Source organism: Wasmannia auropunctata, unplaced genomic scaffold (assembly GCF_000956235.1).
Source record: "Wasmannia auropunctata unplaced genomic scaffold, wasmannia.A_1.0 LD336076.1, whole genome shotgun sequence".
Taxonomy (NCBI): Eukaryota; Metazoa; Arthropoda; class Insecta; order Hymenoptera; family Formicidae; genus Wasmannia; species Wasmannia auropunctata.
Window position 1 is genome coordinate 2,534,549 of NW_012026814.1, and position 12,811 is coordinate 2,547,359.

The 12,811-nt window shown below is 43.7% G+C and overlaps 1 protein-coding gene across 1 annotated transcript in view; it reads left to right on the forward strand.

Moving 5' to 3' along the window:
* Positions 1 to 2,875: 2,875 nt before the first annotated feature.
* LOC105449278 (protein turtle) overlaps positions 2,876 to 12,811 on the forward strand; it is a 195,533-nt gene continuing 185,597 nt past the window's right edge. The window contains exon 1 of the mRNA XM_011688397.1: positions 2,876 to 3,930. Within this exon, the coding sequence (XP_011686699.1) occupies positions 3,807 to 3,930 (124 nt within the window). The 5' untranslated portion in view covers positions 2,876 to 3,806. The remainder of the gene's footprint in view (positions 3,931 to 12,811) is intronic.

Consider the following 12,811-nt stretch of genomic DNA (forward strand, 5'->3'; position numbering starts at 1 on the left):
ATAGTAGAGAAGAATAAGGAACAGTTCTATGGGCGAACGAAATCCAATATTCGGAATGCGAAGTGAGTATATCTGTAAATGAATGTGAAACACATCCGTGACAAAGTGCCGTGCTCGTTCTGCGTGCCGTCTCGCACGTAGGAAGTCCAATTTCGTTCTTCAACCTCGACGGTCCTCATCGTCCGCTTCCGGCAGATATAAGGCGCTGCCAAGAATTCGATGGGGCATCATTTCTTGGCGGAGCACTTTTAGCAATGTCGAGAAAGGGAGTCGCGACACGGCTGAGTCTTGTTCTATGCAATATCGCAATATCCATATACATTATGTATGCGCGTAATAATTATACCTCAGAAATATAATCAACGTAATCCAGATCATGTTTTATTTTCAATTATATTTACGCGAAAATAAATATGTGTTTCTAAATCGGCATATTACATTTTGCGATGCCGTGAAATAATTGTGTTACACGTCAATTTTAATATAGATAACTCATTTGCATCCTGTCATTACGTCCGTATTTTATTTGTTTTATTTATTTAATTTATTTTATTATTATTTGTTATTCAACAGGATATCGGATATTTTCCTAAAATCGATTCGATATTTATACTGAGACAAACCCAATAAAAATGTGCACATTCTTTGGCGGTAACAAATTCCAGTCTTCCTTGCAGAACCATGATACCTCTTTTTTTTCACGAATTTCTTGCCGTACGCAGGAATTCCGGGCGACGTTACAAAAGAATTATCTTAAAAGAGAGGAAGAGAGTGAGAGAGAAAGAGAGAGAGAGCAAGGATTAACGAATAAAGAGGAGGACGCATTAAGAGTGGAAAAAATTGTGTGCCGGGGGAGAAAGAGAAAAATAGTTATGCCCGAGACTCCTCAAATGCGACTTTTAACTATTTCTTTTTTTCTTTTCTTTTTTTTTTACTACATTTCTTCTTGCTAGCCAAAAGAAAATATTCTTCTCTCGCCTTGTATATCTTCTACATCTATAATATATCCATATTTAAAATCAACATAAATCTCTAGGAACACACATAACATTCTCTCTTCTTCGAATGCCTAAATATTTTATAAACTTATGTACGAATACGTTTTTCGGAATGTGTACACAGCGTGGTAGATCGGAAAATGTTCCGCACGTACGTGTATAAAAATGTAAATTCACATTTTAACTCTTGTAAAAATATTTTAGACAAGAGATAAATCAATGGCGTACTGCATTCTCCCATGTTTGAAGACACATATCGCGCATTCGCTTGCGATTAAAATTTGCTCGCGCGTTGAGAAAATTTGATGGCATATGAAAAGAGCAGTAACAAGGAGAATTAGCGTGCAGACCTGGGAAAGATCAGATAAGCCGCAATTCCTGCGATGAGAAAGAGAAAGAGGGACAAAATTAACGAAGATACCGGTCCCTTTCATCTTCGAGCCTTCCTTTTTCCACACACGTCCCTTTTTCTTTAGAAAACTATCTCCATTAGACTGTCTTTCGTATCTAACCATAGGGCGAAACACGGAAGGATAAAGGAGTAACTGAAAAACGTAGGCAAAGATTGCTATGTGTAATGCGAAGAAGAAAAAAAGGAGATAAAAAAGAAATGTTACGTAAGCTGGTATATGGAAACTCCGTAAGCTGCATGAAGCTGAGCTCACTTGTTGCACTTTGCAAATGAAAGATTATTGTATACGCGCATCTGGGGATTACATGTGTCGCGTTTCTAATTAAAAGTAACACACATTCAATGATCTGTCATTTCGTTTCACTTCTGAGCGTCCAATTGGGATATTTCTTTTCCTGCACGATTTTAATTTTATAAAATTAGTCAAATAAATATGTGGGTGTTCTGGTTACGCGCTGCATTAGGGAAAAAGGCAACAGGCGAATTGCAAGGCCTGAATACGAGAGGAGACTCCATTTTTCTTGAGAATAAATCGCTGTTGAGGGTGCACTCTTGGCTTTGAACGACATCCCGACTTTACGCACATTCAAAATCAATCTAAGCTTCACCCTTTCGCTCGACTTCACCTACCCTATCGCATTATTCTACCCTCCGACACAAGCCCGTCGGCCGATTTAGACTCGCAGGAAGAGATTACGTGGCTCAAAAACAAAGGGATTGTAAGAGGAGAAAAGCCACGTACTTTATCATTTTAAAACAAACACTGTCAAGTACATGATTTGCAGTAATAGAAGAATGATGATAAAAATCTTTACAACGTTACAATGGAATATAATAAATGAAGTATTTTAATATATGAAGTGATTTTTCTTTTTAATACGAATTTATTTGAACGATTCGTAATAGGTTAATGAAATATCACAATCATTGATGCAAATATAATTTAAAATTGAATAAAGAAGACTTCATTATATAAAGCAAATTTATATGATCGTATGTACATATAAATGTAGAAAAAGATGCAGGGGAAAAATTGACTGCATTAATCGAGTTCGAAGAAAGTGAGAGGAAGAAGAGGGAGGACACTAACAGACTCCCACGACGGAGCGCAACCGGCAGCAGCGGCGGCAACGGCGAAGAGGAAGCGGCGTGTGCGAATACGCTGCGGAGTGGAGGCAGAAAGAGAGACACCGGTTCTCTCGCGTTCAATACGCATGCGAGGTAAAGCGTGTGCGCGGGCGCGTACAACACAGGGGCCTCTTTTCGATCGACGGTGTCGGTGGCAGCAGCAACGGTGGTGGCGGCGGCGGTGGTGGTAGCGACGGCGGCGACGACGACGGCGACGACGACCCCGCGACGTCGACGTCGGCTGGCGGCGGCGGCGGCGGCGGAAACGACGCGTCGGTGGCGGCACCAGCGGTGGCCGCAGCAGGTGAACGGCGGTGTGCGGCGGCCGCACACGGTTCGGCCCGATACAGTCGTGGAGGGAGTGCGAAATCACGCTGACGCTGTGAGAGTGGCGCGCATCACGTCGTCGTGCTTGAAGCGCTGGAACGTGCCGATCGAACGTGTCATCGGAGGATGCGAGTGAACGCCGGGTGAAGAAAAAGAAAGAAGTTATTCCCGGGGGAAGGGAGAGGAGGATTGAGAAAGTTGCTGAAGGTCTTCCAAGGGGGGTGGAAAAAGAATCGGCAGTGCGAGAGAAACTTGGGGGAATAGCGCGAAAAAGGAAAACATACGAAGGGATCGACGCGACGGGGGGAAAAAGTCGCGGAGGCGGAAAAACGATGTGAAGAACGAACAAAGTGTGGGTCAACAGAAAAAGAAAAAGAAGTGCGAAGGGATCTTGGAATGAAGTACCGAAAAACGCGCGTGGCACTGGATACCGCCAAACAGACATCGACGATGTGATCCCGCGACGCGAAGAATCGCTGCGGTCCACCACACACAGCTTCGACTTCCGCGATCGCGATCTATCATCCGGTCTCCAAGGAGTACTTCCGCAAGTCCAGCGGTCCAGCGCAGCCTTATTTCAACGTCGTGTGTCGCTCGCGCGCGTCGCGGAATCGTCGCTCTCAGCAACGATCGGAGATCGCTTGCGCGCTCCGATCGGTCTCCGGACGGCCGGTCTCTTGTCTCGTGCCTCCGAAAATCCGCCTTCAGAAAAAAAAGAAAGAATGCGCGTATATCGCGCCGGCGATATTCAGCAGACGCGCCGTCCGGGCTCCGGACACGGCTAAAAGCTCTTCGAAGGAGGAAAGAGTGAATCCGCCGTTGGATCAGTGTGCGTTCAGACAGTGCGGGTGGATGTACGACGACGACGACGACGACGTTCGTACCCTGGTGATCGGTGTTGCTATGATCGTGCCGCGTTGGTCCCGTCACGTGGAACGATCATGATTTACTTTAGGCCGCACGACGGTAGGAGTCTACGGTACAACGCGAATGCGAGACACTTGAACGTGCTCGTCGTGCCGCTCTTTCCGCTCTGGATTATCGGCGCGTTCTGCGTGAAGGACAGTAAGTGGCTGTTGAATTTCGTTGTTGTATTTTATCGTATTTGCGCGTGCTTTCGAAGGTCGGAGCAGCGGATCTACTTGGGTCCCGCTTTTTGGTATTTCTATCGACCATTTCCAGCTATCTGTTTATCAAACGTGAAACGAGCTAGTCGGAAGTTTTGAGAAGCGAAAGTTAAATAAGTGGTTTGAAGGGGTGTTCTTATGGAATTAATTTTATATAATCGAGTTACGCCTAATATCATGCCTGAAAATTAAATCGAGGGAATATTCGTTAAACTTGTTTCCTTCCGTCGTCAAAGGAAGCAGCAAGGTACAGTTCGCGAAAGCGAGAGGCATCGTAAAATATACTTTACATCCTCGTATCAAATAGCATATTTCTTTAGGTACAAGAACGCGAAAGCAAACAATTATATATATTATACATATTATATTTATATTTAATGCTATACTGACATTGGCTTGAAAATCGTGTGTAATTTACCGAAAAGAAATATTTTATTCATTCGCGATCAAGCGCACGCTTTCGGAGTTTTCGAATTCCACCTCTTCTAACTCTTTAGATATCGTTTAATTACGATGTGCGAACGACTGATTTTGCGCCGGATGGCATTGCGGCGATTCGAACCGGACATCGGCTTACAACGAATATTTTAACACTGATGGATCAAAGGCGGACTCCTCTCTTTGATGGTAGTTTCGGACGCTGCTTTCGGAGCCAAGCGGCCCGTCAATGGTCCGGTGTTTGCATATCGGTGACACTGCGGCTCGTTTACCGCCACTTACTTCGCCGCCCCCGTCGGTCATCCGCAAATACGGTTGCGCGACATACGTTGCCGAGCGTTGCCCTCGTTTGCCTCGTCGAAAGCCCCCCTCCGAAAGCCTCTTGAAAGCGGTACGTGTCGACTCATTATTACACGAGATGAAATAGTTCGGATGAAAAGGTGACGAAAAAAAAAAAAAGAGATCCGTCAAAAAGCGGCAACGGGAGCATCGCGTAACGAGTTATGCCGACCGGGGCGCAATTCCGGACTGCGACGAGACAAGTTTGATGAACGCCACGGATCTGTGTCGGATCAAACTTCGCTCTTTGACACGCGACTCTATTGTCGCGCGGATAGAACCTCGCAAATTCGCATCTTAATCCCGACGCGCGATAGAGAGGAGGCCTCGCGTCGCGATGCGCTCGTAGATTCCATTCGATTGCCCTTGCGTATCATCACCGTGGAGTACAATGCTCGTTGCACGTGACGTGAGAGATCGATCGAATAATTAACGTACCCAGACCGGAAAGTTTTTCACCGCGCTAACGCGGTAACAATGCGAGTGGAACTTAACTTCCGTTGGTGGAATTTTTCATTGGAATGAAAGATATTAGCGCGCTTCATAGTAAGCGGCGGAAGTGTTAATAATGTCAAAGTGTGGTCGAGGGAGCTGCTTGAAAGACTCACTAGATCGTCGTGATAATCTTAACGGCTTCGCCATTCAGATTTCCTCTGCTGTATAATTTCAACTAGCGACTTGGAGAAAGTTAATCAAGATTCACTTAATATAAGATTTTCCTAAGAGAAATATTTATTTCTATCTATTTGAAATGACGACGTACATGAAATTGCTTAATGGAGTAATAACTTATTACAAATTGAATCTACGATTATTTTTGTACATTGATAATTAATTTTTTGATTGATTTCGATTAATTTACCAAATCTTATCAATTAGTGAAATGTTTTAGCAAATGGAGATACTTTCTCGTTAAAAAAATTTCACGGCAAGACAAATGTGTAGATGAAAGCGCTATCTAATAAACGTTGCAATAAATTACGGGTCGTGTCAGTTGCGCACGTACACACATACTTAGTTCTCGTCAAAGACAAGCATTTTACTTTGCGATGGATCTCAGGTTACTTGAGTCGAGGAAGTTCGTGGTCGCGGCTTTTGGTGAAACGTTAGTATCTCGCATGTGAGGATGACCGGGCGATTGGCTTTCCTTAGTTGGTATTCAGTTGTTTCCTCTGCTCGAATATCTAAGCGAGCATCGTTGTTGCTTACAAAGGAACGCGACTGGTGCTGTTCGCACGAGATGTTCCATTTTAGGTGGCGGTGTCGAGCGGGTCAAAGATAAACGGGCTGCAACGAAGCGCGGAACCCCAAAGAGTCGAGGAAATCGCATTTCGGTACTTGGATCGCGTGTTTAATGTCGATCTGATTCTCTCTAACGATGCGAAAAATACATTACACGCATGGAAAAAACGATTTTGCTTGAAGATTTAAAGATTTTGCTGGATATAGAATTGAAAATAATTTTTATTGGACTATTAAATAATTTTTAAAAACTCAAAAATGATGACCATTTCTGTAAAATTCTGTTTTGTTTCAGTTTGAATTTCCAAATTATTTTCAGATTTGTATCCAGCAAAATCGTTCTTTCCGTGCACAGGTTTAGTCCAAATTGCTTGTCAAACGTGACGTCATATACCGCAGATAGACGTTAAATGCACAATGTGTCATTTAACAAGGATGCATATTCTAATTATAATTTGAATGAATTAACAAGGCAATACAGAGAAGATACGTTCTATTTTAATCATTTCATGGTCATCGCGAGAAGAGTTTCTCATTATAAATTTTAAATCACAATTTTATCCTCGAAGATATAATATATTTTGTAATTAAATTTTGTCCGCTTGAAGCCTCATCTGTCTGAACTGTCTTTTCGTGATAAAGAGTACCTAGTTTTGTGCAATTCTACCATTGCCTTTTATTTATCCAAAATATTGAATAGTAGAGACCATTTTGCTGTTTGTCACGGTTAAATGATTTAAATTTGGGATTATATATTACTGTCAATCAATTAACAAAACAACGAATTATTTCTATTTGATAATAGTCAGTGTATCTATCGTTAATTAGTTCTGTCATGCCTAATGATTGGCTTCGTTGATTCGCAATGCCTATAATGCACGTTTACATGTGCATCAAAGCGTATTCCGCACGCGTTAATATTCCCCTTCCCTCCCCTACCCTACGTCCTCCATGAACGATAAATTCGGTCGGGCTTATTTACCGCCGGTGGTGATTAATTCCAGGACGGATCGAAATTTGCTGAAATGGCAACAGGACCGTCCCTCCCTCCCCCCCATCCCCCCTCTTCCTCCGCGTCCCGTTTTGTCATAAGTCAAAAAGTTACGACAAGCCGCGCTACACGTTTATCATCGCTAACGGTTCTCGCAACTCATCATACAGACGGATCACGTCACGGCATCATGCCGGGAGTTATAGTGTTTCCAACAGCGGAGCAGCAGCAGCAGAAGCAGCAGTTCATCCTCTCGACAAACAGATTCTCATCCTACGAATGCCATGCGCCCGGTCGAATTTTAAAGCGGGGTTTACTCCCGTCGCGCCACCGTCCAGGTCAAATACGACGTAAGGTCGATCCCCCCTGTTTAACGTTGCGCTGAAAGAAACGCTTTCTAAAACACTTTCGACGAATCTCGTACGTGCTCGAGAGCGCAGCTAGCCCCCCCCCCCCCCCGATGATCGATAGTGTTCGCGCGCGTGCAGCGCGGCGTTTCGTTCTTACGCTCTAATTCTACGCTAAAATGCTTCCGTTCCACGCAGTAGATTTTCGTTGCTACGCTCTTCGTAATCTCTTAAGTTAAAGGTGCCGCATTAGGTATATTACATAGTATGTATATTATATTCTTCGCACTATATTTTTCGACTGACTATTTCCTTATCCTAATTTATTTTCGAGATACGTTTTGGATACGGTTGCTTCGAACGGTAAGAATAGCAATAGGTATTAGGTAGATTTTGACGTAGCTTATAGGCAGAACCGATATTAAAGCCGAAACATTGTTTTTATCACGAATTGTTCCGTGTACAGCATTTATATGAAATTTTCAATACTGTTTTTTAAAGAGTAATACTTTTCTATATAGCTTTTTTTTTTAGCAAAGTGAGCTGAATTTCGTACTTTTTTATAATCGCTCAATATCTATGATTTATACCTATTTCACTGTTTCTTTGTGTGATACGTTTTTCTACCAACGATGACAAACTAAATGTCTAATTTGTTTAGATCGCACCCGAGTGCATCTGGATTTATTTGTCAATTGCATTTACATCTGATTGTGAAAAAAGATGTATATGCATTACTTGACACGTACGCATATTACAGATGAATAAACTTGTGGCATTTTGTGACGTAAAAATAATTGCGTACGAATAAAATGTTTTTATAAATGTAAAACATTGGCTACGCGATATGTAGGGACTTTGATAAAATTCTTGTAAAATGTCACGACTGTATAACTCTTCCATTATAGAGCGCAGAAAAGTACCTTTAATACGAGATTAAGAAATCGCATCGAAAACATCGGAAAATATCTTGGACGGACGATTGCGTTATCGACAACGCGGTCAGCTGTTAATCGAGCACCCGTCGCTCGCCCGTTCCTTCGGATGAAGTATGGGACGCTCCTTTCCGTGTTCGCCGCCGGTCGACGATAAGTTCTGCGGGCAGCGGGCATTTCTAACACTTCACGGCTCGGAGGGACTTTCGTCTGTTGGAACAGTTTCGCTGCTGGCTTCTCTGCGGGATTTGCCGGATCAAGCCCAATCTCCCTTGAATTTTAATGACGGGTAGCCGGGTCGAGCAGGGCCCCGCGTTACCCGTTACGAGCATACACCACGCCGTTATATACCGTGTGCCATACGTGCGATCTTAAGCGTGTGCGGCTTGACTGACTCTCATATGTCAGTCATATATACTTCACTTCGTTCCTTTACGGCGCGCCGCGCGGTGTACTTCGGGGGAGCGTAGATGCTATTGTGGATCGCTGTCATTTATACTGACGTAAAGCGCTACCGTAGACGCTCGAGGTGGAATACTTTATACCTCTCCTACGCGCGCGCGCGCGCGCGCGCGCTGAAACCCGACTTTTACGTTTTTCGCCAGGATTATTAGCGTACTGCGTCAGCGCTTTTAATTCTCACGCCGGGAATCAAAGCGAACCCGTGTCCTCTGAAATTAAACTCCGCGAGCTGCCGTTGTCGAAGGATACATTAAAAATGAGAGCCTCGATAGTGCAATGAGGAGAACCGTAAAGCATTAACGCTTATGAAATGAAGGTATTAACGTTTTTTTTTAATACCTACTACTAGGTATCGCATGTACGTCCGAGAAATGTCAGCCAACTAATTGGCACGTACACGCTCGTGATTTTCTGTCCGTATGTGGATCATGAAAAATGGTAACATTGACATTAACGTCGTATATCGAGTTCCGCTCTCAATTAGTAGAGATAGAGGTAGAGAAACTTTTTTTAGTCTCACACATGGAATTCTCTCGAATTGATTTTCGCTGACGTTGACGAACCAATTACTATTGTTGTCGATATTTGATCATACTGTCATTTTTTCTGGTTGAAAATTGCATCGCGCGATTCGTTACAACGCAATTGCAATCAATAAAAATATTATTAGTCGGCAAAAAGTAGTCAGTACCGTATTGAATTTATCGTCAAAAGATTATTTCCGATAGTTTCAGCATGAATTTAATTTCCTGTTTCCTCAAAGCGACGACGTAAGACGTCCGATTGTATCACTGCGAATTACGGCTGAGCTCGGGTCGCGCATGTAAAAGCGTGGAAGTCGATTAATCGATCTCGGTGCATATCGGTGACGCAGGCGAGAAAACTGTCAAGTTGAAACGTTATCACTGTCAGCCGCAGTGGCCATAAAAATTAGTTTTATACGGAGTTATCGATTTTCCATCGTGGCACGGACGACATCTTTATTACGGGTAAGGACCCGTTCGCTCGCGCGCGCGAGTTATGGATGTTAAAAAAAAAAAGAAGAAATTGTTTAAGCTCCTCGTGTGTCATACGGGACGAAATTCACGCGCCGCGTTATTCTTACTGCGCTCGGCTCATTGAAATTCAATGCAAGTCCCCGAATTGCGCGGCATAGCGAATAGCAAACGCTCCTCGTTCTCGCGCTCTCGCACGTTTACGATATAAAATATTAAAATTATCATTCTTATCGTACGAAAAGATAGACAAATTTCTCCTCGTACGCTTTCACTCCGTACTATACGTCTGAGGGAAGAAGAAGACACTTCCGCCGCGTGCCTTCAAACAATATATCGTAAATTAATTCATACAAAGGCGCAAAGCGCGTCGGGTTGATCAAAGGGATCAATTATGCGGCCGGCATTGAAATGTCTATTACGCAACTGTGTGCATTTTGTGCCTCCTCCGGCTCAATACGCATTTAACTGTGACACGTACGCGGCACCCTTATAAATCGGCCTGAAGGCCCCGTTTCACACGCGCGCGCCAAATGCGTCTAATGGATTGAATCGGGGTGTGATATCGGACTGCATCGTCGAAACGCCGATATCAAATCTGCGTGTGCGTCCGTGTGACAACCCGTGGTCGATTAATCGACAACCGTGTACGACAACGTTGCTCGGTTTTACGATCAGCTCCGACTCCGCCCTTACCGGCAAATATCTTAGGCGCGCTTCTGGCGCACATCCACGTCACCGTCGTCACGGCCACGTTAATCGCGGACGTGACAACGGCCGGATAATTTCACGCCGCGCGATATTGCGGACGTTAGCGTACCGTACGATGGCAACGCTGTGCGAAAACCGAGGCGAACATTCGCCCGGCAGCACGATACGATCGCTCGAATCGTTTCCCCCTGTCCTTTACGAGGCCGCTCACCGTAACCGCGCGAACGATTTTGGAATCGGAGCACCGCAGTCTATATAGCGCTTCCAATCCGCAATACGCCAAGACAAGCGTCATCTCGCGCGATGACGCACTCCCATGCGCGAATACGCTTCGTGCAATCGTAATTTCGAGGAACGCGAACGTTCCTCCAGCGATTCCGTCAGTCGTCCGCAAATAAATTTCACGACTGGCTTATATAGCATCATATCTGGCGAGGCAACGGCGATAATGCAAATGGGGCCTCGAACTGTGAATCGCCTGTCAGTATATCGCGAAACGTTATTAAATCCTCCCCTCCCGTCGAGAGCGCACTCCGCGCTCTAACTTTCGATAACTTCGTTTAAAACTCCGTAATCGTTTAATGCCTGTGTTATCTGCCGGTTATTGAGTTGAGATACTTTCTCGAATGGACGCTCGCTGACTATCTATCGACGATTGTCGAAGTTGATCGACCTCGGAATGGCATATGTCACGATGCCGCACTGCGGGCGATTACTGTGATTTAATAAAGAAATATTATAATATGAATGTAGACATTTAAAATATAAATTTTATATATATTTATAAAATGATGAGAACCAGTAATTGCTCCAATTTTCATATTATATTACGTGTAATATTCTGCAATATAATATTTGTATTTTGAGAAAAACACATTCGTTTTGATAGAAACAGCTTCGAGATGTTTTTCTCAGTTACAACGTATTAAATTCAAGCTGATAGAATCGTCGGTCGTAACAAGAACGCTGTCGGCTTTGCAATTAAGCGAATTAACTTGTAACATGTCGTGGGAAAACGAAGTTTCGCGCCCGCATGTCACGCGCTCTCGATTGTTAGTATGCGATAATTTCGTTTTGGCAACCTCAATAATTGTAACAACCGTTCTCCACGCATTAATGTCTTTTATAGTCGGGCAAAGTACTTGCTGTCATAGAGCAGAACAGTTTTGAAATTAACTCGTAATACGACGAGAAATCCAATAAGTTCTCATCGACGCGCGGAACTACTCTCGCCGAGTTCTTCACTACTCGGCAATTTCATTTAAACAATCGTAGCTTCATCTCTGCGCCGGATAATTCCCGCGATGCGCCGGCGCGCAACTCTTCGTAATTTTATAAAATCTATCCGGCAATTTTATTTCATTGACAACGTGATAATTTATCATTATTCCGTTTAGTCGAATAAATGCATAAGTCAATTTATTTAACGGAATCAAAACTGATGAAAATATTTATTTCTAACCTCGTAAAAAAGTTATCAAAGCGAGAAAATCGTTATTGATGTGTTAAGCGGTGATTAAATGCCAATAATTCGTCGCGCGCGAGATGTGCCTATATATCTATATACATCTATTAATATATTGCACCAAAGTTATAAAGAGAAGGAGAGGGAGGTAAAGAGAGGGCTGATAACGGCGACGTGGAGTGTCTCGTAATTGGAACATAATTGGTATCGAAACGTGCCGTGCAACACGGACTTCTATCGAACGTATAAAATCCTGCCAATACACTTTATTGCTCGTTAATTATTATACGCAATTAATGGGCGTTTGGGGGGGAAAATGCTGTATGAGCAATTAACAATTCCGCGACTTACACCATCCTCCTTGTATGTGGTATCGTGTGTATGTATTTATAATAATTACGTCTCGACACTGGCAAATCTAATTAAATCGCGCATGATTGATCGATAAGAGCTGGATTACCTCAAGGATTTGCAACAGATCCTATACCGCTGCTAATAACCGATCGAAAGCGACCTGCGCGTGCGGGATAGTGTGTGATGCGAAAGAAAAGTGAAAATGCGTTTATTCTCGAAAAAGGCGAATACTCCATTTTCTCAACGGGCTCGTAGAACATTACGGGCGCTCCGTCCGATCCCTCTCGGCATCTTCATCCATCCATCCATCAGCAACTTTTCATAAAACAATGCCCCCTCCTGCTCGCTCGTGAGAGCACTCCTTAGCCTGAAAGCCCCCTTAATCGCCGGATATAAAAGCGGGCCTAAACAGTTTGCTCAGGCACGTTGTAACCGTTGCTAATTTAGTGGCGTGGGCGCCGCCGAGCGATGAATATTACACGTCTGGCCGTGATCCAAACCTGGCGACTGCGCACGCGATTATCCGCAACGACCACGAAT